Source organism: Leptosomus discolor, chromosome Z, assembly GCF_034619465.1.
Source record: "Leptosomus discolor isolate bLepDis1 chromosome Z, bLepDis1.hap2, whole genome shotgun sequence".
NCBI lineage: Eukaryota > Metazoa > Chordata > Aves > Leptosomiformes > Leptosomidae > Leptosomus > Leptosomus discolor.
Genome location: NC_141419.1, coordinates 55,890,308 through 55,916,408, shown reverse-complemented (window position 1 = coordinate 55,916,408; position 26,101 = coordinate 55,890,308). Strand labels below are relative to the sequence as shown.

Here is a 26,101-nt window from a genome sequence, read left to right as displayed (position 1 = left end):
AATGCTGAAAACAAGATGTTTTCAATACTCAGCTTCAGACAAAATGCATCTCCTTAGGAGCACAGATTTCTCAAATAGTCCTTAGTTTCTATTATATGGCTTCCTCTAATGAAAGCCAGTTGTCAGTCCTATTCTCAAATACTGTTTGAGACAATTTGTACTTATATGAGATTTTATTTTCAGTGCAAAAGATCCTTCCTGGCTTATTACAATAGCCACTGTACTGTTGAATATAAGGATATCTTAAGATTTCAAAAATTTGTGAAATGTGGTTCTAGATTGTTCTCTTATTTGGCATTGTATGTTGAATTATCTTCTTAATTTTGTTGTCCTAAACTGTTGTTGTCAAGAGGCTTTCTAATTAGTTCAGCTGGCAAATAACCATACTGTTAGAAATATTTCTATTTTTATACATAAGGTGACGTATTTTATTTCAGTTATAAAAACGAGACAGCTGAAGCATCTGCTTTCAATACACTTGAAAGGAATTGCATTGATGTTTTTGTTGCAGAAAGAGCAAAGAATATGTATTTTTCATATCTGAAATAAATGAACTGATGTTAAGAGGCTGTGACTTTTAAAAAGTCCTATGTAGAAGTGAAATCATATTTTTTCATATTTATTTCTGCGGTAAACTAGTATTGGTTCTGACACATGTCTAAATCTATAATGCATGATGTGCAGAGGTTCATTTGGAATCTTGATTTTTACTGACTTTTCCTCAGGATTATAGAGGCTGCTTATGCTCCCACATGAGAGTTATCTGTATGGAGGAGGCAACCTCTAATTCAAGTCTTGAAGCCCTTTGATCTGCTACAGATAGCAGCCTCTATCATTTATATTGAACTTCCCACTTATTTTGGAAAGCTGGACTGATTTTCTCCTGTCTCATGCATTCCCGCTACATGTTTTAAGATTCGGAATTTCAGCTGCTTTCATGACTGCTGATTGCTACCACAATTTTCTGAAACACCAGTGTTAGCATGAAACACTTGAGGAAGTGTTGAGACATCTTTCTGGAGAACTGAACAATGATAAAAACCCACTCAGGATGCTCTTATGCATCAGTTTTCTGCATTTTTCTAAGTTTTGAACTTGTGTATGAAGTGCATATGAAGTGTCCGTTCCTGTCTGCCTGTCCCTCCTTTATAGATAAATGCCAAAGGCAGGAGAGATCGTGTTATATTCTTCAGATAAATTTAGGTTTGCATATCAGTTGTGCATATGGGGTGGGTTTTTTTGGTTCCTTGTCACATTTGACAAATTCTTCCATGTGACTATGTAGCAACTTACATTTTCAGAAACAAAATTCCGTATTTAATTTACATGTCTTATCATATTTATCTAGCTTTTGTTTGTAGCGTTGCTTATGAAGCTGTGTAGCTATTTTCAGCTGTAGTCACAAGTGCAAACATAGATGTTAAAGTTAATACTCAGCTCAGACTGCTGTCCAAAAGCATTCCTTAATGTACTAAGGCCTCTGTAATATTTATTACGTAGCATATCTTATTGTAACTATGTGTATTTACCATTCAGTGATGGTTATGTTAGTTACTTGTACTAGTTTCTTCCTTGATTTTCTGTAATTGCACAGACAGTGAGAACTATTTTGAACTTCATTCAACATAAGAAGGTCTTTGTTGTTTTTAATTTTCAAGGTATCTAACTTGTAACAATTTCTTTGAGATATCTATAAATCCATTTTTCATTATTCCCTAAAGATAACAGATTTTTTTTTTTTTTCTTCCTGGAATTATGTATAGTATTTTGGGAGGTGCTTTATGTTGTTGTATTTTTTTAAAATCTGTATTTATGCTTAATATAAGGAGTTTGAACAGAACTGTGAGAAGCTTTTTACCCTGATTAAGGTCTTAAAAAGAACCCTGAAACCTTTAAATAGGCCTCACAGTATGTTTGGTAAGTATATAGATATAGTAAGTAATGACAGGGAAAAATCTGTATGGACAATACTTTTATACCATTGCATTTTTTCAGCAGTTATAAGATACAGTACAAACATCTGGGTTGTTAACTGATAGATTCAACACATAAGTTATAACAGTCTCATTTTGTCTTTGATTTTTGATATGACTGTTTCCAAAGGTATTTTTGTAGACATTGTTTTCTTTAAATGCTTTTTGAATCTAGAGAATTCCTTTTCCTACAGAAAACTTTATCTAGCTTTCCTTTTTATACTGGGAAATATGGTTTTTCCTGATGTCTTAATTTAGACTTTTTTGTTTATTTTTTCTTGTCACTTGATTAATGTATTACAGGGTGGTATTCAGCTCAGTCTGCAGTTTTAGAAGCTTTTCGTGGATTATACCTCTCCTCCTACTCTCTTTCCCTCTTCTGTGAAAGAGGAAAATAAATAACTTTCATTTCATCTGCTTTTTTTTTTTTCCCTATCTGATGCTAGTGTTTGAGGGTAAGTTTGTAGGGGATTACAAAACTATGATAATAAGTAGTTAATTAGATCATTGTGATTGTCTTCAAAGGCCACTGCTGAACTGTTTGAGAATCCTTAAGAACAGTTTATCAAGAACCTTTACATGTCTTTGACCCAAAATTGAGTGCTTTCAAAGATTAGTGGCCACTTTTGTCTTCCTTGATCTTGTTGCATTGAGAGACGTACAAAAAATTATTTGAATGACCAAGTTTTGCTGGTTTACACGAATGACTGAGATCATAGCTGAATCATTTTAATTGAGGCATAAACAAAATTTAGAACTGTGATATATACAAACCCAGGGAGTATATTCCTTTTCTTTGTTCTTTTTGTCCTGTATTTTATTATGGTAAGAGGAAAAGTTTTTTCTAAAAGTTCTTGGATGCTTGCAAAGCATCATTTTTTTCCATGACTTCAATACTTGGAGAATTTTGGGGAAAAGCTTTATTTCTTTGAGTTCATTGTAGTAAGAACAAGTATGGTGAACTTTACCTGTCTTTGTAGCATTTCCTTTAAGTGACTACAGGCATAAATTCTTCCTTTATGGCTCTTTTTCAAACAGCACTACCAGGTTAAGGAAGTTTTCCAAACTGTACAAACATAATCTGAAAATTCTCTTCCACTGTGTTTAACAAACATCACTGTTTTCATCCGTAGTAACCCTGGAACTTGACTTGAGCTGTTAACTTGTCATCTCATACATTAAGCAAAATTAGTTTGGATAAGTACAAATGAAAATCATTTTGAGTGTATGTTGAAGTGGACACTAGAAGGAGACTGTATGTTTAAGGTGAAAAGATAATAACTAGTTTCTGATACCCCCTCCTCAGAGTAGTTGCCTACCCATCGTAACCATTTCAGAGTATAGCCACCTGTGTACAGTGATTTAGACGCCTTCCTTGTTGTCAGGAAGTGTGCTACAGCACGCAATGATTATTTAAGACTACAGAAGGAAGTCTACACAGACACCAAGTTCCATATCAAGAGCTGTTCCTTTGTTGCAGCCCAAGTCTGTGTGGGCTCCTTTACCGTTGCCTCTTTGGTTTTATGTGGGAAAAAAAAAAAGAGGCCAGTTAAGCTTCTGGGATGGTTGACAAACAGTATTGTAGGCACATCTTTAGCATGAGAACCTATGTTGGTGGAATATAACTAGGTAAAATAGAAACGAGCCCTGAGAACTTTGTCTCATCAGTGAGTTTTGATACTTTCAACTTAAATGGTAACCTCTTAGCATGTCCTTATCTGCAGTCACAAGTCAGTTGTGAAAATTTAGATTTTATGATAGTGTAGGTTTGTCTTAATTTCTGGGATTAACATAATTCTAAATGCTCTTAGTTTTGAATTTGTTCGGCAAACCAGCAAACAGATCTGTAAAGCCATTTGACAGAAATCTTTTTAGAGGAGAAAGGTGCTATGTAAGTTGAATCTATTATTGTTAATAAATATGCGCAAGATGGTATGTGTCAAGTTGCCCTGAAATCCCTGTGCTTATAGTCTTATTTTTGAAGTAAAGAGCCCAGAGGGTGGCAGTGAAGGCAAAGTTATCCAGTTTCATCCAAGTACTTCTCACAAAGAGGAGCCACGCTGAAAAGTAGAGACATTTTAGAAATCACCAGGTTACCACTGGTAAAAAGAAACTGGATGAGGGGGAAAGGGAAATTTCTTTCTGTCTCCAGCTGCCTATGAGAGAGACACACAAGATACCAGGATCTGAGATTACTGTAATCACTGTGGTATTTTGTGCAGGGACAGACCTTGATTTCATAATTTCTGATACAGAAGGAAAGTGAAAATGGTTCAGAATAATGTATTGGGAGCTGATGGTAGTTATGATAGCTGATGCCGGCTGATGAGCAAGAATTATGACTGTTTCTTTATTCTCACACTAATGAAGTTATTAAAGGGCAGAACAGTCTTCAAATCTGGATTCAATTGAAAAGGTACTTGGATTTCAGTTAGATATCTCTCTCACTTGCATATGCTTGGTCTGATTTCAGTTTCTTGCATCATGATGCTAAAGACTGTGGATTATTATTCTAACAGCATATTACTGTAATAAAGGGTTATTGATTATTTTAGGATGCCTTTTATATCGCATCCATTTCACTGAAACACTATTCTTCTGAATTATCCATTAATAACTGTTGTTTATATGCAAAATAAGATTAATTAAAATTCCTTTCAAAAGAGAGGTTACCGTTTTTTTTAAACATTGACTGTTGACTGATATTTGCTAATTGTCTGGATTTGAAATCAAGGAAATCTATGGACAGAAGATTCACACTATCTTCAGTGGTTATGAAGTCCTATTGAATGTCTGAGTCAGTGACTGAAAGGCACATGCTTTTGAATTGAATTATTTCTGATGGGAGGTGCTCCAAAAAGCATTTCTTGTCAACTTGTGTATTAATTGCAGCTCTTTGTGCTGTAGTCAGAGTGTGAATGCAACCTTATCCATCCCTGTCATGAAAAAGTTTGTTTGTATTCACACTTCTGGGGTTTCTCCTTAGGAGAAGACTACCATTGTTTTATGGACTGGCCTATATTCACATTATATGTCTAATTAATATACATGAGGTGGCAATGCTTTTTTTGGGGCTGGTAGTAAGGGTTGGAATTAGATCCTGTAAAACCTTTTCCTCTCTCAGGTATATCTGCACACAATATACTACCGTAATATCATTAGCATTGTTTTCATACTCTTAGACCAAAAAAAAAGGGAGAATCTGATATTAACAGACGTATGAAAAAATATGCAGATATGTTGTATCTGGTATGTTTTCATCTATGTTATTAATTAGAAATATTAACACATTAAAATATTTTTAAATACATCTTTGAAGGCCTAACATTTCAACCTTGAAATATATGCAAAAAGCTTTATCTGAAAAACTTAGCATTAAAGAACACAAAGACATCAAATTATGTCATAATCATTGTCATTTCTATCTGAATTGATGCCTGCTTATTATTTACTTCATTAAATGTGTACTACTCTATCTAAACATACAGTTCAGAGGTCTTGATGCTGCAGTGTTAGTAGCTGGCTCTTTAATGTTATCAGAAATATCTAAATCTTCAGCAAAACAAGTTAACACTCATCTGGAGGTCATTCAAATGAAATATAAATACCTGATTCAAAAATTCTTCATTCTTGTACCTTGCTGAGTACCAGTGCCCTTAATGTGCACATGTCCTTCTGCTTGTAACCTTATCATACAATGGGAGGGAGTCTTTGTCAGCCAAGATTCATCAATTATAAATTTTTAAGTGAAAACACAAACTGTAACCAGGAATCAAGAAAAGCCTATTAGGAAAATTCCATTAGGAAACAGTCTGTCATGTGTTGCACTATTTGCAGTTTTGAAAGGTTCAGAAAATCTTACTTTGTAAGATTCAAATATGTAAGCAACGTGTTTGTAAAAACCGAGTATTTCAAAAAGTTATCTACAAGGTATACATACAAAATTAATTTAGCGGTGACTGAATTACGAATTAAAGGTATGCATACAAATGCTTTATCTGCTTTTGTATATGTGATGGTCACCATCTTGTTCAACCACATGCTAGGTTGGGAACCTGATAAACTAAAAACATGACTGGTGGCAGCCTGGTTCTGTTAGTCTGTTTGGGTGTATAATAGATTGATGTAATCTCAAGAAAGAATATGATGTTAGTTTTCCTGTGTCATGTAACCTGTACTATTCATGATCTTCTGCTTCAGCTCGTTGGTCCAGTTAGCATAGAAATATTACTTCACACTGATCTAGGTTAAGTTTCATTGCTATCCCAAACCTCATCACAGAGTAGGTAAATTTTATTCAGTAGATTAGAGAGGATGGAGTTACCCTGAAGATGCTCAGACCTTATTCATCCAGGTGATGAACCAAATTGTATCTTGAGGTGCCTAGGATACAGTGATTAATTCTGCCAGAGCCACACAAACAAGTCAAAACAGGAGAGAGTGATCACACTAAAATCAATGGAGGAGAACAATCTCAAGGGGTATGAGCTCTGCTTACTGATACTCCCCTTGATTTTTCTCCGAGAGAAATAAGCAGAGCTACTGTCATCATTTTCTCAACAAAACAAGTCATGATGGTGAACAGCAGTTTAGCCACATATGTGAAGAATTCATCCTGGTGCCAGAAGGAAATAATAAAGTAATTCTTTCATAAGTCTAGGATTAAACTGAAAGTCACTGAAATCGAAAAAGGCATTTGGATTCCACTTATTAATAGAGTTGCCTTACTAAGGACTTCATAAATGCAGTTGTGTAACAACTTGCTAGAATGTGAATATGAAGAGTCTGGCTCTGCTTTTTGTGTCACAGTTTGGTAGTTGTTTATTTGTTTTAGAAAAAAATGATACCTTATCTTCAAGTGGTTAAATAATGCTAATTCATTACATTCATGGCCCCAAGCAACAGATTTAGCCTGCCGTATCACTACCTGTATGTCTCCTGGTATGTCCGAGACCAACATTGACTAAAACGCATCTCCATAATCACGTATGATGCTAAAGGAGATATTTTAAGATCTTGTCAACACTTTGAAGTAACTGGTAGTTGAGGTAATTAACCTGTCATCAAGCGAGTTTGAAGGCCTAATACTGTTTCTGGCCACATCACAGAGAATCTGTACCTGGTGTTACAGGTTCAAAACTAGTTGCCATGGCAAAGACTTTTACACTTATGCTTTATGGAGAAATATGATTTTTCTTCCACAAAGATCATTATCTCTAAACCAGACTCATGTTATGTACTTGATGCTGAAAGTAGCAAGAATCAAACAAAAAATGAAATTAGAGCAACAGGTAGAAATTCATCTTTCAGTCCAATGTGAACACGTTGCCTGTGCTTTGAGAATTGCCTTGGCTGCCTGTTCACCTCGTAATGGAATTCCAGTCCTGCACTTGCAAAACAAGTTTTCAGACTTTCTGTAAATTTTGGGATCTAAAGTCAAGTAGAAACTCAAATTTACCTGTGTCTATCTTTGGTACAGGCGGGTTAGTAAGAATATAAAGAAGGCTTTTATCCAGATGACAATTTGTATTTATAATATATTACTATGTCTAGTAACGAATAGCAAATGCCTTTTTGTGTTCTCGCAGTAATCCAGGAATTACTTGGGGCTTCCATGTGAACCTTGTAAACTAGTAATTTAATCAGAATTAAGAGAGAGAGCACATAATCTTTTCCAATTACCTTTGTCAGTATAAGCTATAAATATCTTAGTACACAGTGGATTCTACTGAAAACAAGGTATCCTGTCATACAGTATTTATTCTTAAAGTATAGAATGTGCTTGTGTTATTTTAGAGATTTCTTCTTACAATTTTTCTAATGAGGTGGCAGTCACAGAAATTCTGAACACAGTAGATGTCAGAACGACTTCGACAAACAGTACCTGCTTTGAATTTATCTCTTAATGACCTGAAACATTGTGTTGAATGGTGGTCATGTTTGCTCCAGCTGACCATCAGCATGCTTCTGCTGTCTGGGTTACTTAGCTGTCTGGAAATAAAAGTGCAAAGTGACCTTCTGTCTTTTTAGTACTATTCCGTCTGTGATTTCTCCAAGTTGCACATATGGAAAATATGTAACATTTTCCTGCCCCCCACTGTTTCTGTCAGGCACACACACTAGTTACTTCGCTTACCTCCTGTCTTCCCTGGTGAGTGAAGAAATGTGCCTGTGTTACTTTTATAGAGAAATTACTTCTTACATAGAGAGACTGGCAATTCCAACTCTGTTTGACCTGGTTTAAGTGACTGCCAAGTTCTAGAACTAAGACTAAGACTAACACTCTTCTTTCCTTGGAAAGCTTCAACCATCAGCAACATTTACTACTTTAATACAATATATTTAGAATGAGAAGGTATATCCTTAAAGTTGTGAATGAAATAAATGTGGCTGTATCTAACCCCTAATTTAAATATATTACTATAGGAAAGTAGAGAAAGACAGATCTGCGGTTAAGTGATTTCATGGATTTTTTTCTATTTTATTAATAATGGTTTATTAAAAAATTTATGGAATGACAGTTACATATAATGATTTAAGAATACATCACAGAATTCTTGCCTGAGTTCCCCAGAGAGTTAAAAATACAAGCCAGGGAAATTTCCTTGGCTTTTTGAAAATGTGGATTTTAATTGACTACATAATTTCTAATGGTTTAGATAGTTGCACACTTGTGGGTCCAGTTGGATCACTTTAAGAAATCATTTGAAGCTATTTCTGATTGTCTTGCAGCAGAACATAATAATCACTGTCATAGCTGAGATGACATTAAGGAATTAGATTACTATTTCTGTTCTATTTCAGTGCAAAGTTAGCTGTGGCTTGCCAGAAAGAGATCTAAACTTAGACTGTCAAGATTTAGGATATTTACATCAATGAACAGAGAAACTCAGCTAGCAGATGATAAGAACTGTTGGGTGTGAAGGTTTATTAAATGCTTCTGATAGGTCAGGAAGAAACAATTATCACACTCATAAAATTTCAGTCAAAATCCTTCTACTTGTTCTTATGGTTTTTTGCTCTTGTTTTGGGTGGCAATTTATTACATTTTAACAACTAGATGGCTTTTAGGGTAGCCAGTGAGACAACACTGTCTGCACATGCAAGTGCAGGCAGATAACATTAAGCAATGTTTCTTTTACAAAAATAGAAACAATGCTATGATACACCAAATATAAGTAACTACCAGCATGCTCAATGCCCAAACAAAGTCAAAGCCATCTCAACAAGACTCAGGGGACTCAGGAAAGTTTCTTCACTTATATCTTACTGTGTAAACCACCTATCATCACATTATAATCTTGTTCTTTTGGACTTATACATTCTGCTGAGATCTTCAAGGTGCCAAAAATTGTTTCTGTTGCTGCATTACTGTCTGGGAAACTGCATTTTCTGTTACATTCGAAGTGGTGACAGGGATCACCATTCCGGCTTGATTAATAAAGCTAATTTTTAGAAATTACATACATACTGTGTAAAAGTGCAAGCCCTTGATTTAGGTATATTAACTCGTGAGTTTTAGTTTTAGTTTACAGATTTAAACTATAAATTAACCTACACATGGAAACTTTTCTGGTTTTACCTACAACAGCAATTTAGACTAATTTTCTGATTGTTTTTTAATGATACTTTAAATCAGGAACACAAACATCTCCTTCATTTCATTGTGTTTGTAGTTGCTCAGTTATGAATTTTCCAGCTACTGAAAACTGCCATGTTTCTCACTACAGTTTAGAAGAGCACTGTATATTCTAGTATTCTGTCTAGACAGATTATTTTACAGTAATATTTCATGCAAAATTATTCTGTTAAGTACTTTAAAAAATTGTATTAGGTGAAGTTCATACATTATTAGGTGGTATTAAAATCTATATTTACAGAATATAATAGGCAATCTACTACGATGATGGCATGTAGAAAGAAACACTGCTTTTTCTGTTTCTAATAAATATTTCTTCTATTATCTTCTGAGTTAAAAGAAGACAATTTTACTTCAGACAAAGCACAGACAGTACCATCAAGGAGGTTTTTTTGTTGCTTTCTCCAAGCAGCATACCAGTAATAGAAATGCTAGCCAGACACCCTTATGGAAAGGAATTCATAATCATTTCATGAAGAGGTTCTGAAACTTGCCTTTAAGCATTTTTTTTTAAAGTCATTGCTATCTCAGAGCATTCTGTCTAGGTTAAAGTGAAGTTTCTAAGAACCTTGGCATTCTTACCAAGGTTTATATAGTACTTCATGGCAAATCAAGACTTTTAAGATTTTAATAGGCATTGTGGTTTTTTTTGTTAGCTAAAATTTGTATACTAAAAATTTTCTGGTAATGTGTGAAATATACCAGATGTCACATACAGGCTTTACTGTGATGCTACCCTTTGGGTGAGACCTTAGCGTACTGACCTTGCTTGAGAACTGCAGAATTCAGTTATTGCTCACATTCTTTAATCTCTCTTCTTTATAGCATTTGTGCAAAAATGCATTGAGCTTGATTTTTTCTTTCCTAAGTTTTACTAACATCAGCAGCATTAAAATAGTGTAACAGATCTACCAACATTCTCTACCTTTTAAAGTAGAAAGATAGTTGGACCCCAAATCAATTCCAAAGACACATGAATTATGAGTACTGGATTTTATTTTTTTGGTCTTTGATTATCTTGGCTCTTTTTCTGCTCTATCGTCATTTTATATAAGCAGAAATTCTCTGCAAACTTCAGCATCCTTCAAAAGTAGAGGAGAAAGATCAGATCTGATGATGGGGCTGTTTTGCAGAAAGCTTCCCTATGTCCTGTCAAAGACTGTACTTTTTTTACTGTCTAATGAAAAAGATTGCCTTTTCCTGTAAACCTTGTTCATCTCATACAAATTCAGATCATGGTAACTCTTAGCAATACTACTGCTCCCAAGAACAGGACTGAGAATATTTATCAAACTTTTATAGGGATTTTGTGTTTTCACAGAACTAAGACTTTACCAATATTTAATCACCTCTGTTTACAATACAATACAATACAATAAAAAGGATTTATAGAATGTGTTTCCATTTTGGAAAGGGGAAACTGAGGCAGAGTTTTTGCTGTTTTCTTAAAATTAGTGGGAGAGAGCCTTGATGGAGTCTGTTCTTAGTCCTTATCTCCCATTGACCATGATCTCCCTGTCATTTCAAGAAAGGAGAGTCTTTAAAGGTATATATAAAAGAATAGCTGGTAGAGGTTAGTGGTTTATCTGGATTAGAAAAAAGTAAGTGATGTAAAAGGGATTGAAAGGGTAGATCTCAATAGATCCATTTAACCGCCTGTGTGCAAAGCTCAGTGAAGTGTATGTCAACCTCTGTGGTGTGAAAATCAAGCAGTGAATGTGGTGAAATTCTCTTTCATATGTGTACAGTCCTTGTTGAGATCAAGAACTAAAGAGCTGTATAAACACTGAATATTTTATTTTCAAAATACCAGGTGAAGTTTTTTCATTTTTATGAAAGTTTTTTAAAGCTTATCCAAGCATTCTAAAAGGACACTCTAAATACATTTTTGGCAAGTTAGAGCACAGCAGTACAGTTCCCGTTTCTTATTTTTACCATCAAATTTGGAAGCTTTTTGTGAGGAAAGAAGGCTATTTTGCATACAATCAAAACAAATGGATTATGAATACTGTTACTGTGTATACTATATCTTAATGGAATGGCACAAGACTACCTTAAAAAAAAAGTCTACCAAAACTGAGGCCACTGTAATTCCAGGAAAAATCTTGAGGCCTGCAGCATGTAAATGTAATCTCTAAAAAGCCAGGAAGAAATAGAGCTATCCCTGCTCAAAGCACAGTTTTCCCATGCAAGAAATGATGCAACTGTGCTGTTGTACGCCCTTGTGCGACTTGTACCAGGCGAGAGTTACAGCAATTCTTCAGGCTTTCCTTCTCCTGAATGTCTCTTCTCTTTTGCACTTCTCTGAAATTGCAGCATGTGTGGTGGTCTGTCTCTGAACTTCTTTCCATGTGCAGCATAAATTACTAATCATATCAACTAAATACTTGGCCAGAACACACATTCAACATCTGAATGTAACCGCATCCTCTTTGTATAATGCAGTACACTTTATGTAAATTAAAATGAGGCAGTGTGACATCAAGTATCTTGTTTGAATGTGCATAGAAATAAAATCTACAATTTGCCAGCTCCCAATCCTGTCTATAGCTACTACTATAGCAGTCATTGTTTTCTAAAGCTGTACATTTTTGCATTTGCAAGTAGGTAACATTATGATAGTTTCCAGTGTATATATAGTTTATTATGTTAGTATATGACCTTTACATTCTCTTAGGCAAAGCCATCATGACATTAACTGTGTGAAGAAGCAACATGTATGTAAGCAACTCCTTTTCTACCCTAGCACCTTAATATGGCAGAATAATCCAACTGTATCATACTTGTAAAGCAAATACTTTGCCAGTTTTCCAGTGGAAAGGCACAACTGAAACAGTTCAAGAAGGAAGCCATTATTTGTTTGTATAAAACAAAACATAATGCTTGCTAAGAAATGTGCTGGTTGGCTTGCTGGTTAACAGTTCCTTGATTTTGCTTACGACAGTAGACAAGTTGCCACAATGGATTTAAGAAACTATTTGAAGTGTGATACCAAGTGGGTTTTTCATCTCAAATCTGAATTCCAAAATATTTCAAAGTTCTTAAAATATATAATTTATATATTGTGATATATGTGTATATATATATATATGTATGTATATATATATATATATATATATAAAAATTGATATACCATTTAATTGTCTTCTGGACTTTGGCATGATTGGCTGTGGAAAATCAGATCCATGAGGGATTTAGAACAATTTCTCTTTCATAATCATTTATTTCTGTTAAATCTGTTATGATATCTAATTCCTCCAAGTCAGAAAGGAACCAAAGACCACCTAGAATACTACTACATGTAAATGTCAGATACTGGAATTAAACAATTTGCTAATTCTTTCCCTTCTTGTCTTAATTGCTTGCTGGATTTAAATGCAGTCAGGGTAACAGGAATTGTAAGGCATTTTAGATAATTTTAGATTAATTTTAGATAAGACTATTAATAAATATTTGAAAATAGGTATTTATTGCTGAAGGACAGGGCATAATAGCTTAAGCACAGTGCTGATTAATTTATCTGTGTAGTGCTCTGTTTAGATCTTGCTTGCATCTGACTAGCTCAAACCACAAGCAGATGCTCTGGGACTTGTCTGCCCTTAACCTGTGTACTTTGTGAGTTCCAGTGTGAAAAAAAGCTTATCTATTTTCCTGTGGTGTAAGTGGCAAAACTGTTTGGTAAACCTAATTAATTTACATTGATTTTCTAAAGAATACTTCACTTTTAATCAGAACTTAATGATTGCCCTAAGATAATTGCTGTTAACTTGTATAACTGCTAATACTTTGCGTATTGGCTCCAGACAAAAAGTGTTTTTCAAATTCCGTTTGTGTTTTTGATTGAAAGTCTTACCCTGTTTTGCTGGCTCTGCGATTAATGTTGTTTCGTATAGATACAGTTCTTGGCGTTCAAAATATAAACAATTTTAAAATACATATTTTAATATTTACATATATATGTAATAATTTACATATTGGAAAGTTAAAATGGCAGTTAAAGCTGTGTACCAGGATAATGGAAAGACAAGTAAAAATCATACCTCTTATTAGTATAAAGTGTTAGAAAACAAAGATACTGAAAGAGTTATGGTGTTCATAATGTAAATAAAATTATCAGTAAAAGAGCATTCTGAACTAAGAATATGTACCTATCAGCATATGAAATTCATCAATTATTATGAGATTTTACAAGGGTTTATAGATCTCTCGAGAAAATATTAGTCTGTTCACTATTTTAGTCTTCAAATTATTGCTTCTGAGTGCAGAAGGCCTAAGATGACATTAATTTCTTAATACTGTGTGCTTCTGTGGTAAGAGGTTTGGTTTTGTTACGGGAGAGACTTGGTTGTTATATTGTGTTATTGCCTTCCATAGGAATGTTTAAGTCATCAAAACCAGTGACTGTATTGTTTTATATGCAGCCACTATTTTTTGCCTGAATTTAACCTTTGAAACACTTATTTTTGAGGAGCTCCATATATTTCTTTGTGAAAGTTTTCCAGTTTTCCGTTGTATATTTTAGTGTTCTTGTTCTTTCCAAGCTCTCCCTTGGTTCCTAGTAGTGGTCTTGGTTATGTTTGAACAATAGTAAGGCGTTCACTTTACTGCTTAGAGACAAATGTGTGCCAGTCAAATGCAAAGAAGCCGTGTAAATGGTCTGCTGTTCATTTTTAATATTACCAAGGGCGTATGTTAATGGTTTGTGTTTTTTACATCTCTACGGTGAGTGAAACTCACTCCCTCAAACTGTGATCTCTTAACCAGTATATGGCAATTCCAATTAACTTCGCTCGGGGCTGAAGAGCATCTTAGACTGTAGCAAAGTCTCCCAGGACCACTTATACCACAAATACTGTAGTCATATTTTCTCATTATTTCCTTTCGGTTGTCACAAATACGATTTTCCAATGTTTTTAGAATTAGACCAAAAGCATAAAAGCTGCATAAGTATATAGAAAAGACAATTATTTTCCTTAACTCAAGGATCTTTTCTATCTTTTCTTACAGGTAGAAGCTTTCACAGTTTAATTCATTAACCTTGAGCTTTCATTTAAGTCAAAGAATATAGGGATCAGTTGGCTAAGAGAAGAAAATTACAGGGTTTTGAATTACTTGTTGTCTGATTTGTCTTTTTTTATTGTTATATTTAAGCTCTTGCATTTTGCATTACATCATGGAAAGTCAGAACCCTTGACTTTGGGAATTCATTGCATAGATTTGTAAGTGAGAACTGTCAAAATGATGGGCTTAAATTTGAAGTTAATAGTAGACATTTCTGTATCTCAATTGTGTAATTTTGTTACTTTTGAAGAAGAGACTTGTCTGCAGAGAAGCTTTATATCTGTAAATCATTGTACGCTTAAGTAATTTTTCTGGTTACATATACAGACCAGGTGGGAAGAGCAGTGTATTCGAGTACATGTTAGTAGACAAATTTCCGTAGTTTCTGTAACCCAGACTGAGAGTTCTTACTTGATATTAATTGCTAGAATTTTAGCAGCATTGTAGTTATATCCTTTTCTTCCTGAGATATGTTTAGCTTTTCAAGTAGGGAAACGTTTTTAGAAATTAGAACAGTAAAAGGCAATCTTAGGTTTATTGATCTCTGAACATAATGACCTTTGCGTTGTTGGAATGCTGGTGTGTTCAGCGTCACAGTGCTGAGCAAGCTCTAGTTGTCTTACAAACATCTGTGATTAGTAATTATTTTGCATTAACAGTAGGTAGGTATGTTTTTAGTTATATTCTTGGTTTCTGAAATATTGTTTGATTGGCTTGTTTATGTGAAATCGGTCTCTGTTCTTTGCCTTTTTCTTGCCCCTTATTGCACTGTAAATTTCATAGTGTGTGATATTAATGTCTTTTAAAATAAAATGACATAAAACTGGAATGCACATCAGTCTATCAGAGAACAGCGTTCATAAAATATTGAGTAGATCTAGTGAAAGCTTGGCATAAGAGTTTGTTAGATAAAATTTTCAGGTTTAATGAATGAGCAGTTTCTTCCTAAAATAAGTATTTTGTCTTCTCTGTTTTGATATTTTCATGTCTTACATGGTTCTAAATAATACTAATTTACAAAGCAAGAAGTGAAAAGATTTTAGCTTTCGCCAGCTCTGATCCAGACCTGTGTATTATCAAAGCTCTAATTAGAGTCTAATTTCTTTATTTCTTGGCTGATGAACCCTTGTCTCATTTTTAGTAATAAGTTGAGTGTTAAAATTAATTTTCTCCCTGGAAGAATGTTTTTTTAATACATTGGGAGGAAGTTCCCTGTAACTTTCACTGCTTCATCTAGATGTTATTATTAAAATTGGTAGGATGAGCTGATAAGAGCCTGTTCAGTAACCTTGGGTTAAGAGATTTTAAAACATCTCTCTACCTTGACACACAGCTGTTCTTACCATGCCCAACAGGCATCATGTTAGCTTCCTGATAGATAGGGGTTAGTCCCTAAATTTTTCGGGGCTCAGTTATCTGTTTTGCTCAATTCTGTCATTTGCTACTGCTTTAAATAATTACTTTGCTTCTCTTATTTACCAGTATTGTGTTGATGTGTTTAAGGTTAGGCTTTGCTGTCTAATTCAGCAACATCATAAATACAAAGACTTCCAAAGATAGATATGGCAATAATCTGATATAATTTTGATGGATTATTACAGCAGAATTAACATGACTTGATCCTTCCTTTCTAGAAAAGGTTAATTTCATTTTGTTCTTTTAACCATTTTTCTTTGCTGTCATGTTTAACAAAGATTAAAAGGTAAAAGTAATAAATGCACAACTACTTTTATTTTTCCTTGAGTTATAAAGAAATCAATTGTTACTAACAATTATGTATTGTGTGACTCTCTACAGAACAGAGCCTGATGAGGCCATATAAGGTGTTTCTTCTGTCTCTGCAAGTTGATTTACATGGGGATGATCCATAGAAAGGATGATAGAAATTAAAACTGAAATTAGATTGACTTATGCAAGTTATAGAGGCAGACCAAAAAAAGTATAAATTCAATATTTCAACCGTATTTAAATTTTTTCTTCACCAACCTAGATGTGTCATTACCTCATTCTTTTAGATGTTAGATGATTTTAGTATTTTCAAAAAACAAAAAGAAATGAGTCAGTCAAAGCTACATTTTTTGCCCCCCCCTTTTTTTTTCTGTTTAATAGAAATAGATAAAGACTGTGAAGATTTTCTTTTCCCATTAGGAGAAAGTGAACAGTATGTCATCTAGACTCCAAGATGTCGCTAAGAACAGGATTGGAGTTGCTCAAGCCACTTGGAAGAACTTTAACCTTTAGGGCTGGCACTATCTGGAGTGATCAAAGGATGTAAAAAGGTCACACAGGCACATACTTCTGTACTTTGCTACTGGAATGAAGTGACTGACTGCATCTAAAATTTCTTCTCAAATGTTGCATTTCTGTCACTTTTTATTTGTTAAGACAAGTTGTAAATATATACTGGCACCCTTATGGGAGGGGGCACAGAAACTACAACTTCCTTTCTTCACAGCTGAACAATTTCGTTTGAAGCCAGCGAACAGCCAATGTCCTGAGTTTTAAGTATACAAGGATGCTGAAGGATGTACATGCAGATATGTCTGTGTGCAGATAATACAAATTTGACCCTGATTGAAAATTTTTGTAACTGAACTATGGTTAAAGTACTGTGTCAGAGGCATGCTGTTTTATTAGTAGTAGTGTATTTTCATTCTAGATTTTAGAGGGAAGCAAAGAGGAGATATAAAGAGCTATCATTCAGTTTTTGTGTTATTGTAAGCTATAAGAATTAGGTGATTGGTTTTAAAACCCAAAATTGACAACATAAACAGTTAAATCAGATTGGGAGATAATCTGGTGGTGATGGCAAGTGGAGTAAAATGGTCCCTGAGGATATAGGTGTATTTTCCAAAAGTTACGGCAAATTCAGCAATACTTTTTTTTTCAAAATTGCCAAGTAATTTTAATTTTGTGTCCTGTAGGATGGTTGATTTAAGAGGCAGAGTACATGATGGGGTAACTGATCTGAAAATTAAAGAGGAGCGTATTGGATCAGAAGAAGATCTTACCATTTACCTTACAAGATACAGGTTTTAAAATCTCTATGTAGAGAATAGCACAATAGTCATGTTAGCTGATCTAATGAACAGTGGTGCATTTTACATTAATGGGACTGAAAATACATTTTATGAACTTTTTTGAGTGATACACTATAAGCAATGCAGTTGTAAACATAACATTAATATATAATTACATAATATATATACTATATAATATATATAATATTATAATATATATAGCAAGTATATAATAAGCTTCTATTTTACAAGACTATTTTAGTTTTCATATTCATTTTCGTGCTTACATGAAATCAAACAAGGAGATTAAAAGAGAAAAACTTATCTGTTTCATTGCAAATTCGTCACAGTTGTGACAAGGCAAACAAAACAGTTGTCTTCTCGTCTATACAAGCTTCTCTATCAACATATTGGAACACCGGTGGTGAGTAGCATCTCATGACCTGATGAATGCTGACTTCCACAATAATCACTGGAGAAATGCAAACATTAATTTAAAATTACGTTTTCTTATCTTTTGTCATCATTACAGTGCATTTATAGTTCTTGCCTAGAAGAAAACTCTCAAAGCTTAAATCTTGCAATAGAAACTTTCCGAAGTTACACAGTAATAAAGAAATGCAAATTCACATTTATCTTATTTTCCGAAGGACTTGTCTGTATATATTTCAAGCAACTCATATTCGAAGACTTATGGGAATATTGGTATAAAAGCAGTCAATGTAAAATAATATTTTTCTCCAGTGTGTACATATAGCCATATGCTTTTTCGCTAAATTGTATGGAACAATTTGCCAAATGAAGAAATTGAGATACAGTACATTACACTTGTGGATTGTACTGCTGCTATTTAAAAATTATCTATTGTCTTTTAACTGTGATTTTACTGTATATGTCTTCCAGATGTGTGGAGGTGATTGCCAAAGAAGGCCAGAACCTGAAAGAGCTATATTTAGTGTCCTGTAAGATCACTGACTATGGTATGTAATATATCAGTGTCTTTGATTTTTGAAGATTGAGTTCTACTGGCTTTGCACAGGGACTCTTATAAAAGTGTTGGTAATGTATAGATAAACATTTTTGAAACCTTTATCCATAAAAATAGGAAAATGTACAAAAAGTGTTTGATATACTTAAAAATATCTGTGGTTAGAAGTATGAAAGTCAGTGTACATGTGTGCTGTGAAATGTTCCTTACAGAATTGACAGTTACTGGGCAGACTGGGTAGAGTGCCCTTTGAATTGTCCCGGAGACCAGGAGAGCATTTGAGACAAAATCCAAAAATACGTTGCGTTTCTAGATGCTGCAAAAGCATAACTAAGCTATGAGTGTGGATTGATTGCCTATTGTAGGCCATAAAATTTGAATGAGCTTGATGATCCTTCAAGATGCTGTTACAATAAAATAGGGAGGAGCACCATAGGAAATAGGCTTTCTCTCTGATAGGTCACATAGAGAGACAGAATTTATATTTGGAGTACGAAAACTTCTTAGAACTTGAGTGTGTTTGAAGAGGCTGCTTTGTTTTATCTTGTTTTGTTTTTTTTCAAATAAGACGCTTACTTCTGGAATAAGGTTAAATTCTCAAACGTTTATCTCCCACTTGCATGCCTAAATTTCAGTAGGATTTATAAAATGTGTCTTTGAGATGTGCATCTTAGGTTTTCTGATTATTTTGTTTCCCATTCACTTTTTCTTTTTATTTTAACGTTTTGCTCCATGAGTTATATGATTACTATATTGAAGTGATAAATTGCCTTTCCAGTGGTCACAAACTCGTTCTTTTGTTTTCGCCTTCGGATTTTGCGCTTCACTGGGCTTTGCATGGGTCCCTTCAAGGGTATGTTGGTCTGCAGAGTGGAGCTTGCCTCATGTCCACAGTTTTAAACATGAGCTCACAATGCAGCTGTAGCACTTGTGGGAGCTTTGGGGCATGGCAGAGGAGAGCATGGGCCTATATCACCGTTTTCTTTGGTTTGCAGTTGTTTGTACTTCCATATGCAGAACAGATATCGCCAAAGTTGAAAACATAGATTTTCTTGGCTTGATGCCCCTTGGTCAAGATGAATTTGTGAATTGGGAACTGTCTGCTGGAAGTTCAGGGAGGGGAATTGTCCACAGAACACAAAGTGACAATGAAGGTGCTTCTTATTACTGCTGTAGGGTCAGAGGTGCAGGACCTTGGTGAACCTGAGACTGTCCATTTGTTTATTATATTTTGTCCATTTGTTTATTATAGATCTACTAGCTGTACTTTTGTCCCTTCTTTCTTTGACAACCCATGTAGAAAGAATTGTCGTCAGAATAATGGAATCCACATCTTGAGGATCACTAATTTCTCAAACTGTTTTCACCCTTCACTGGCTGCACTTGTTGAGAGGAAAATAGGATTTCTTCCAAAAGTAGGGAAACACACACTGAGAAACTGAAGTAAAGAAACTGAGGATAGGGAAGTCTTGCTTATGAAAGAATGGAGCAAGGGGAAAGGAAGTGTCCACAACTAGATGAGAAGTAGGAAGCGTGTTTCACAAAATGAATGAGTATATAAGCAGAGTTTGGATGATTAGCTTGGCAGCAATAGTCATCCAGCCTGAGCTTCTGTGAACTTCTGTGGACTAAGGCTCACCTGTCACTAGTGAGTTGGATTCTGCAGTCATTCAACCTTATTGCACTCAGTTACTGGGACTTCAAGAACATTTTCAGTTGATAGTGTTGATAATAGGTTTATTCCTCACTTAGAAATTTGACTATTTATGCTAATAAGGATCAGTAAGACATCCAGCAAAACAGCTGTGACAGTGACTGATTTTTGATACATTATTAAGACTAGCTGATTATCATAAACTTCAGCACATCTCAGCATGCCAGCCTGACGTATATGTTAATCTGCTTGTGATATCTGAGCTGAAAATGCAAAATAAACTTTAGCAAAGTAGAATTTATAAGCGTAATTTATGCTTTGTAAGGAAGTCAAAACTTTCACTTAGATTAAAAATGTGATAGCAAGTGAATATTAATTAGGTTAACTGGAGTGTTGCAGGGTGGAGCCAGGCTTCAGCCTTTTCCTTTCTTTCGTTTTCATCTATTTCCTGGTACTTCAGTGGAAGACTTTTCCACATTTTTTTGTAGTGCTGTTAAGTTGAAAAAGTGAGCCCCTTACAGTGCTGCGAGCTCAGTTTGTTGTTGAACTTCCTTTATCAAAGAAGCTGCCTCTCTTCTACCAAGGGGAAAGAGAAGCCGTTCTCTTCCTCAAAGGCTTTTCGAGCCCTCAAGTTCTTTGCACCTTTGTGGCACGTAGGGGGAATCAGCTGAGAAGCATGTGCCTAACTTCTTGTGGGATCATTCAGATGGTCTCCCGTGGTCTTACGAAGACTTACAGCTTCACATGTATAGTTGTTCAGGCTCCACCAAGAAGTAAGTAAGTAAGTAGTGTCTGAAGCTCTATGAGGCCGTGACTGGGTGGGAGCATACAGCTGTATGCAACTGTGCTTTTTTGTTTAATAATCCTGAGGGTGAAACACGTAATTGTTCTTGCTTTGGAATTTAAAATCTTCACACCTACTTTAAATTGTAACTATACACATTTTCACTGGGTTTTTAGAACATACCTAGAGCTGGTAACCAAATTTGTTGCAGCTTGATGGAGTACAGATGCAGGATTTTAAAAGCCCTCTTTGAAACTATTCATCAACAATTTTTAATACTACAGCAGTTAGCAGAGTTTTGACCTCTGGGACAATGTAATTGCTTAGCAATTCAACTGGAATAAAATAAGTAATGTTGCTAATTTCCAGCAAAATTTGTAACCATTTGAGACATTAATTAAGCAAAAATAATAATTGAAGTAAATAAAGAAAATAATTACAGAAAAATCTGTTATTGTTGCCCTGGAATTAATGCTTTAGATAGGTATATATGAGGTGATTTCATGTACTCCAGCAAAGACTGTGAAGTGTGAACTTCATAATTTTGTTCATTTCATTCTTTTGTTTGCTGATTTATACAATAAGACAGCATATAAAACTACCAGACAGACATGCTTATATGCAATTAGTATTTTTAAAAAACGCTAAAATACTAGGTTCTGTTTTGAGGCCTAAAAGATTAATTAAAAACCCTACACTCTGATAATGTCACCATAGGCAACATTACTTTCTCTGACATTTTACTGCCCAGAAAAGCGTTTTGTTATACTATACAAAAAGACAGAAGAGGATTCAAAGAGGAATTGACATATGTGTACATACTAAGAATTGTTAACTCATGAGAAAAAAAAAAAATGTTGCTCTATTTCATGTTACATTACAAAATGGTTAATTCTGTTTTTTTGATGCAAAAAAATATATTTTGTTTACTTTTGAAAAATTTATAGGGTGATATCTTTATTTATATGTTCAGCATAATTTTCTAAAAATCCATCTTAATTAGTGATATTTTTCACAGTGTAACGTGCTAGGATGCTGAAAATGACTTTAAAAGTTTCTTTACATCCAGCACATTGTTAAATGCTAAATATTCACTAGAATTTACCTAGACTGACAGGAGAGACTGAATTAGTATAACCTTTGAGATAAATACCTGTTTTCCCAAGAACACAGAGAGTGACTTTAAAGCTGACATTAGTTATATCATTTTGCCCTTTTGTTAAACAATCATGAATTAAACATATATTGTCAGTGTTATCCTTGAATTTCCTGCCTTTTGTTGATTTGTGTCACAACCTTAACTTTACTTAAACACAGGGGATTTTGTATTTAAGCTTTTACTACGAACTAGTAAGAAAGCTAGGCTTTCCTAGCTATGGGGAGACTGTGTGTCAAATAAATTAGGTTGATGTGAACAAGTATAGCGGTGAGCTAGGGCAGCAAGCACAGACAGAATTGTGTAACTGTCTTTTCAATTTTATGCGCTAGTTCTGGGTTTTACTGATATCTTTAGTGCTGGGATTTTGTCTTAAGTAAATTATTGCTTATAAAGTTTGTAAAGATGCGGAGTGCTATGCACTCTGAAACACAAAATTAAGATTTTGTCTTCAAAGATGAAAAGATATGATGAAATTAGCCTGTGAAATAGAACTAGAAGTTTTATGGGTCTGATCTTGCAGTAATGTTAAGTGTAAATTTACTAAGAATTACTTTAAAACTGCATTCTTGCCAGTAGTGAAAGATAGAAGTCTCTGATGCTTTACTTCCGCTTTAGAAAATTAGTCAGACCAGTGTTTTTTGTCTGCATGTGCAGAAAGTAATTTCAAGGCTTTAAATTGTAGGCTTCCACTAAAAGGAAAAAAAAAAAAATCCAAAGCAAACCAAGCCCCAGCCTCCCCCCTCCACACACACTGCCCCCCCCCCCCCCCCCAAAAAAAAAAAGACACAACTTTTGAAAAAAATTTTGAAGAGTTTGTACAAAGTCAGCACTTCATACAGCTGCACTGTGGGAAATCAATTCAGAAATTTCTGAGAAAACACAGTACCTAAACTGTCATTAATAGGATTGTAGTTAGCATAGTTTAGGGAATATGTTTATCTCAGAACAATTCCTGTCAAGTACCCTGCAGAAGATAACAGTTGTCTTGATAGTTGTCTTGTAGAATTTCCATTACCTACTAGTTCTGGATTTGCCTAACTTAAAAAGATGCTTCTAAATTCTAATGTTTTAATATTTAGGCTACATATGCTTTGTATTTTGAAATTATATTTTAAATTTTCTCCTCATTACAGTGCATTTACAGTTCTTACCTAGAAGAAAACTCTCAAAGCTTAAATCTTGCAATAGAAACTTTCCAAAGTTACACTGTAATAAAGAAATGCAAATTCATATTTATATTATTCTCCAAAGGACTTGTCTGTATATATTTCAGGGATCACGTCTTCCTACTGAATAATACAGATAAATCCCATGAGAGTCACTTGAGTTTTCTCTCCAATATTTGGAATTGTCATGTAAATCATAAAGAATAAGCATGCTGTATTTCTTAACAAAAGTATGTTTCGTTTCTGCTTCTCATTTGGATTAGCTAAGCTCTCTAATGCTTGGTCTCACTAAACTATTTCTTTTCTAACTTTAACCTTTTAAATCTATTTTTAAAACACCATGTCTTTTGTGCAGTATTACTCAGAAGGGAAGTACATTTTTTGTGGGATAAATGCAGCACTTATGGATAGAAAGAACAGAACATGGAATAAATACATTTTTTAGTTAAAAAGATATCATCCTCACACATTACTGGTTTACAATCTCTTCTTTAATTTATATCATTTAAATAAATTTAGTTTTCATTTTCTCTTTCAAATTTGTTTTGAATTACTGCTGTATTGAGTTCCAGGTTTCTCTTCTCAGAATCAATCTTTCCCCTATTATGTTTTCCTGTCCTGTGTGTATTTCTTTGTCTTCTGTACTCTTCTAATGACCCAATGCATACAAACAGTAATCACACTGAGAGCTATGTTTATGCTTGTAGGTAAGTGCACAGATAATCTTTTAAGGTCCAGGGCCTCTGTTATCTTCTTTAGTGGTTATGTATGTTATGCATATATATGTACATTTGTGTGTGTGTATATAAAATGGTGGTATTAGATTATCTAATTACTTTAAATATTTATTGCTTTATACATATGAAAAAAAAGGAATATATATGTGTATTGCTTTCTTAGAAACTTATTTTTTCTTCCTTTCCACAAAAGTATTTTCTCTCTACTTTTTGTTCTGTTACTTAGTTATTCAGAAACCTGAACTCACTGAAGTAAATCAGCAGGATTGTTGACATTGAGTGCCAAATTTTGAGGTTATTTGCTTAGCTTGAAGGTTCCTTTTCTGTGGTCAGGCTTCAACTTTAACTGCAGTAGACTGTAAGAATTAATTACCTGAACAATAAGTAGGTGGTAAGTGATCTGTACCCTGTTGTATGTATTAATGATACCTACTTCCTTTGACAAAATCTCTATCAGCTAGTTTGCTTTTATATTAAAATGTTCATCCTTTCAGAATTCTGAAGCAAATATTTCTATAGAAACTCTGATAATTATAAGGATCAGTGAAAACTTATTCTAGTAATAGAGTGAGTTACAGACTTTTATGTAGTTTAACAAAGCGGCAATACACAGTATAACTTACTATCCCTTCCTCCATTTAGATGGCATTACTGTTTATGTTGTAGTGTGCAGCGTGAAGACTTGGAGTCTTTTCATGTGTTTCAGATTGTCTGTACATTTCCCTCAGCTAGCAGAAAAAATTATTATAGAGTGTACAGCTTTTGTAAGGATGTTTTTCAACTTTTTTGTTCTGATTTTTTGACTTCCTTTTATATTGTTGTTTTAGTTTGGAGTAGTTGTTCACCTACAGCCTTGCATGTATTGACACCTAATTTTGTTTCTGTAAGGGATCCTGTTGACATTGAAACCAAGAGGATTGTTAATGTGAAGAAAGAGAGCCGTATACTCATGTATTTTGGGGTTGGAACCGTATCTTCTTTAGTTCTGATAAGAATGTTCAAGGAGTGAATCAATAAGTTTAGTCACCTGTCTAGAGTTTTCAGTAGAAATTATTAAGAAGAAAAAGTCAAATTAAAACTTTATTAAAAACAATCACTGAAGCACAAAAGAGCCCTTGAGCAATCTGTCAACACTATATATAAGTATGAAAAAACAACTTTTCTTTGTATAAGTTTTGTCAGTATTCCTGATGTCATGAAAATTCTGTGCACTTTTCTTTAAAAGTTTATTTGAGGTATTTACCAAATAAGAGATAGTTGCCAATCCTTTGTCCTATGGTACATAAGGAAGGATTTTGTCTTTAAACAATGAGATGAGACAGACTTCTTAACTATTTTTTGTCATACTAGGAGGTGGGTTCTCCCCCTGAACCTGTACCCTTAAAAAATAGTGTAGTAGAATAGCCAGTTGGGGGAACCTGGATATAGATGCAATTTTGAATCACCAAGATGAACAGAGCAAAAGCCTATGATTTGTACACAGTTTGTTCCCAGTTGTTTGTTCTAAATGTAGAAAACTGAGATGTGTTTTACATCAACTTTGGTTTGTCTTGTAGAGAGATACACAGGTACTGTTGTTTTAATTTAATTTCTTTTGTGGGAAACTTAGTGGTTTGGGTTGTTATTTCGATTCTTTGGTGACAAACTTGGCAGTAGTTTATCGATCATAATAGAAGATTTAGTTTTGTGCTTTTTTATCTGTACAGAGAGGTGCTTCAGCTAATCTTTGGAAAAACACACCACATTTCTGAGTACCAAAACACAAATGTATTTCTCATGTAACAAAAAATTAAATGACCTCTGCCTGTATTGCCAGAAATACATTTCCAGATTCTTTTATTCATTTGCTGTATTTAATGTGTTAGGAAATTGTATTATAATACTAAACTTTCATTTGACCCAGGACCCAGCATCTGTTCT

The 26,101-nt window shown here is 34.3% G+C and overlaps 1 protein-coding gene across 1 annotated transcript in view; it reads left to right on the top strand.

The window, feature by feature from the left end:
- Nucleotides 1-26,101, top strand: part of FBXL17 (F-box and leucine rich repeat protein 17) — a 317,344-nt gene that overhangs the window by 202,068 nt on the left and 89,175 nt on the right. The window contains exon 7 of the mRNA XM_086479596.1: nt 18,597-18,673. Coding sequence (XP_086335722.1) covers nt 18,597-18,673 — 77 coding nt within the window. The remainder of the gene's footprint in view (nt 1-18,596; nt 18,674-26,101) is intronic.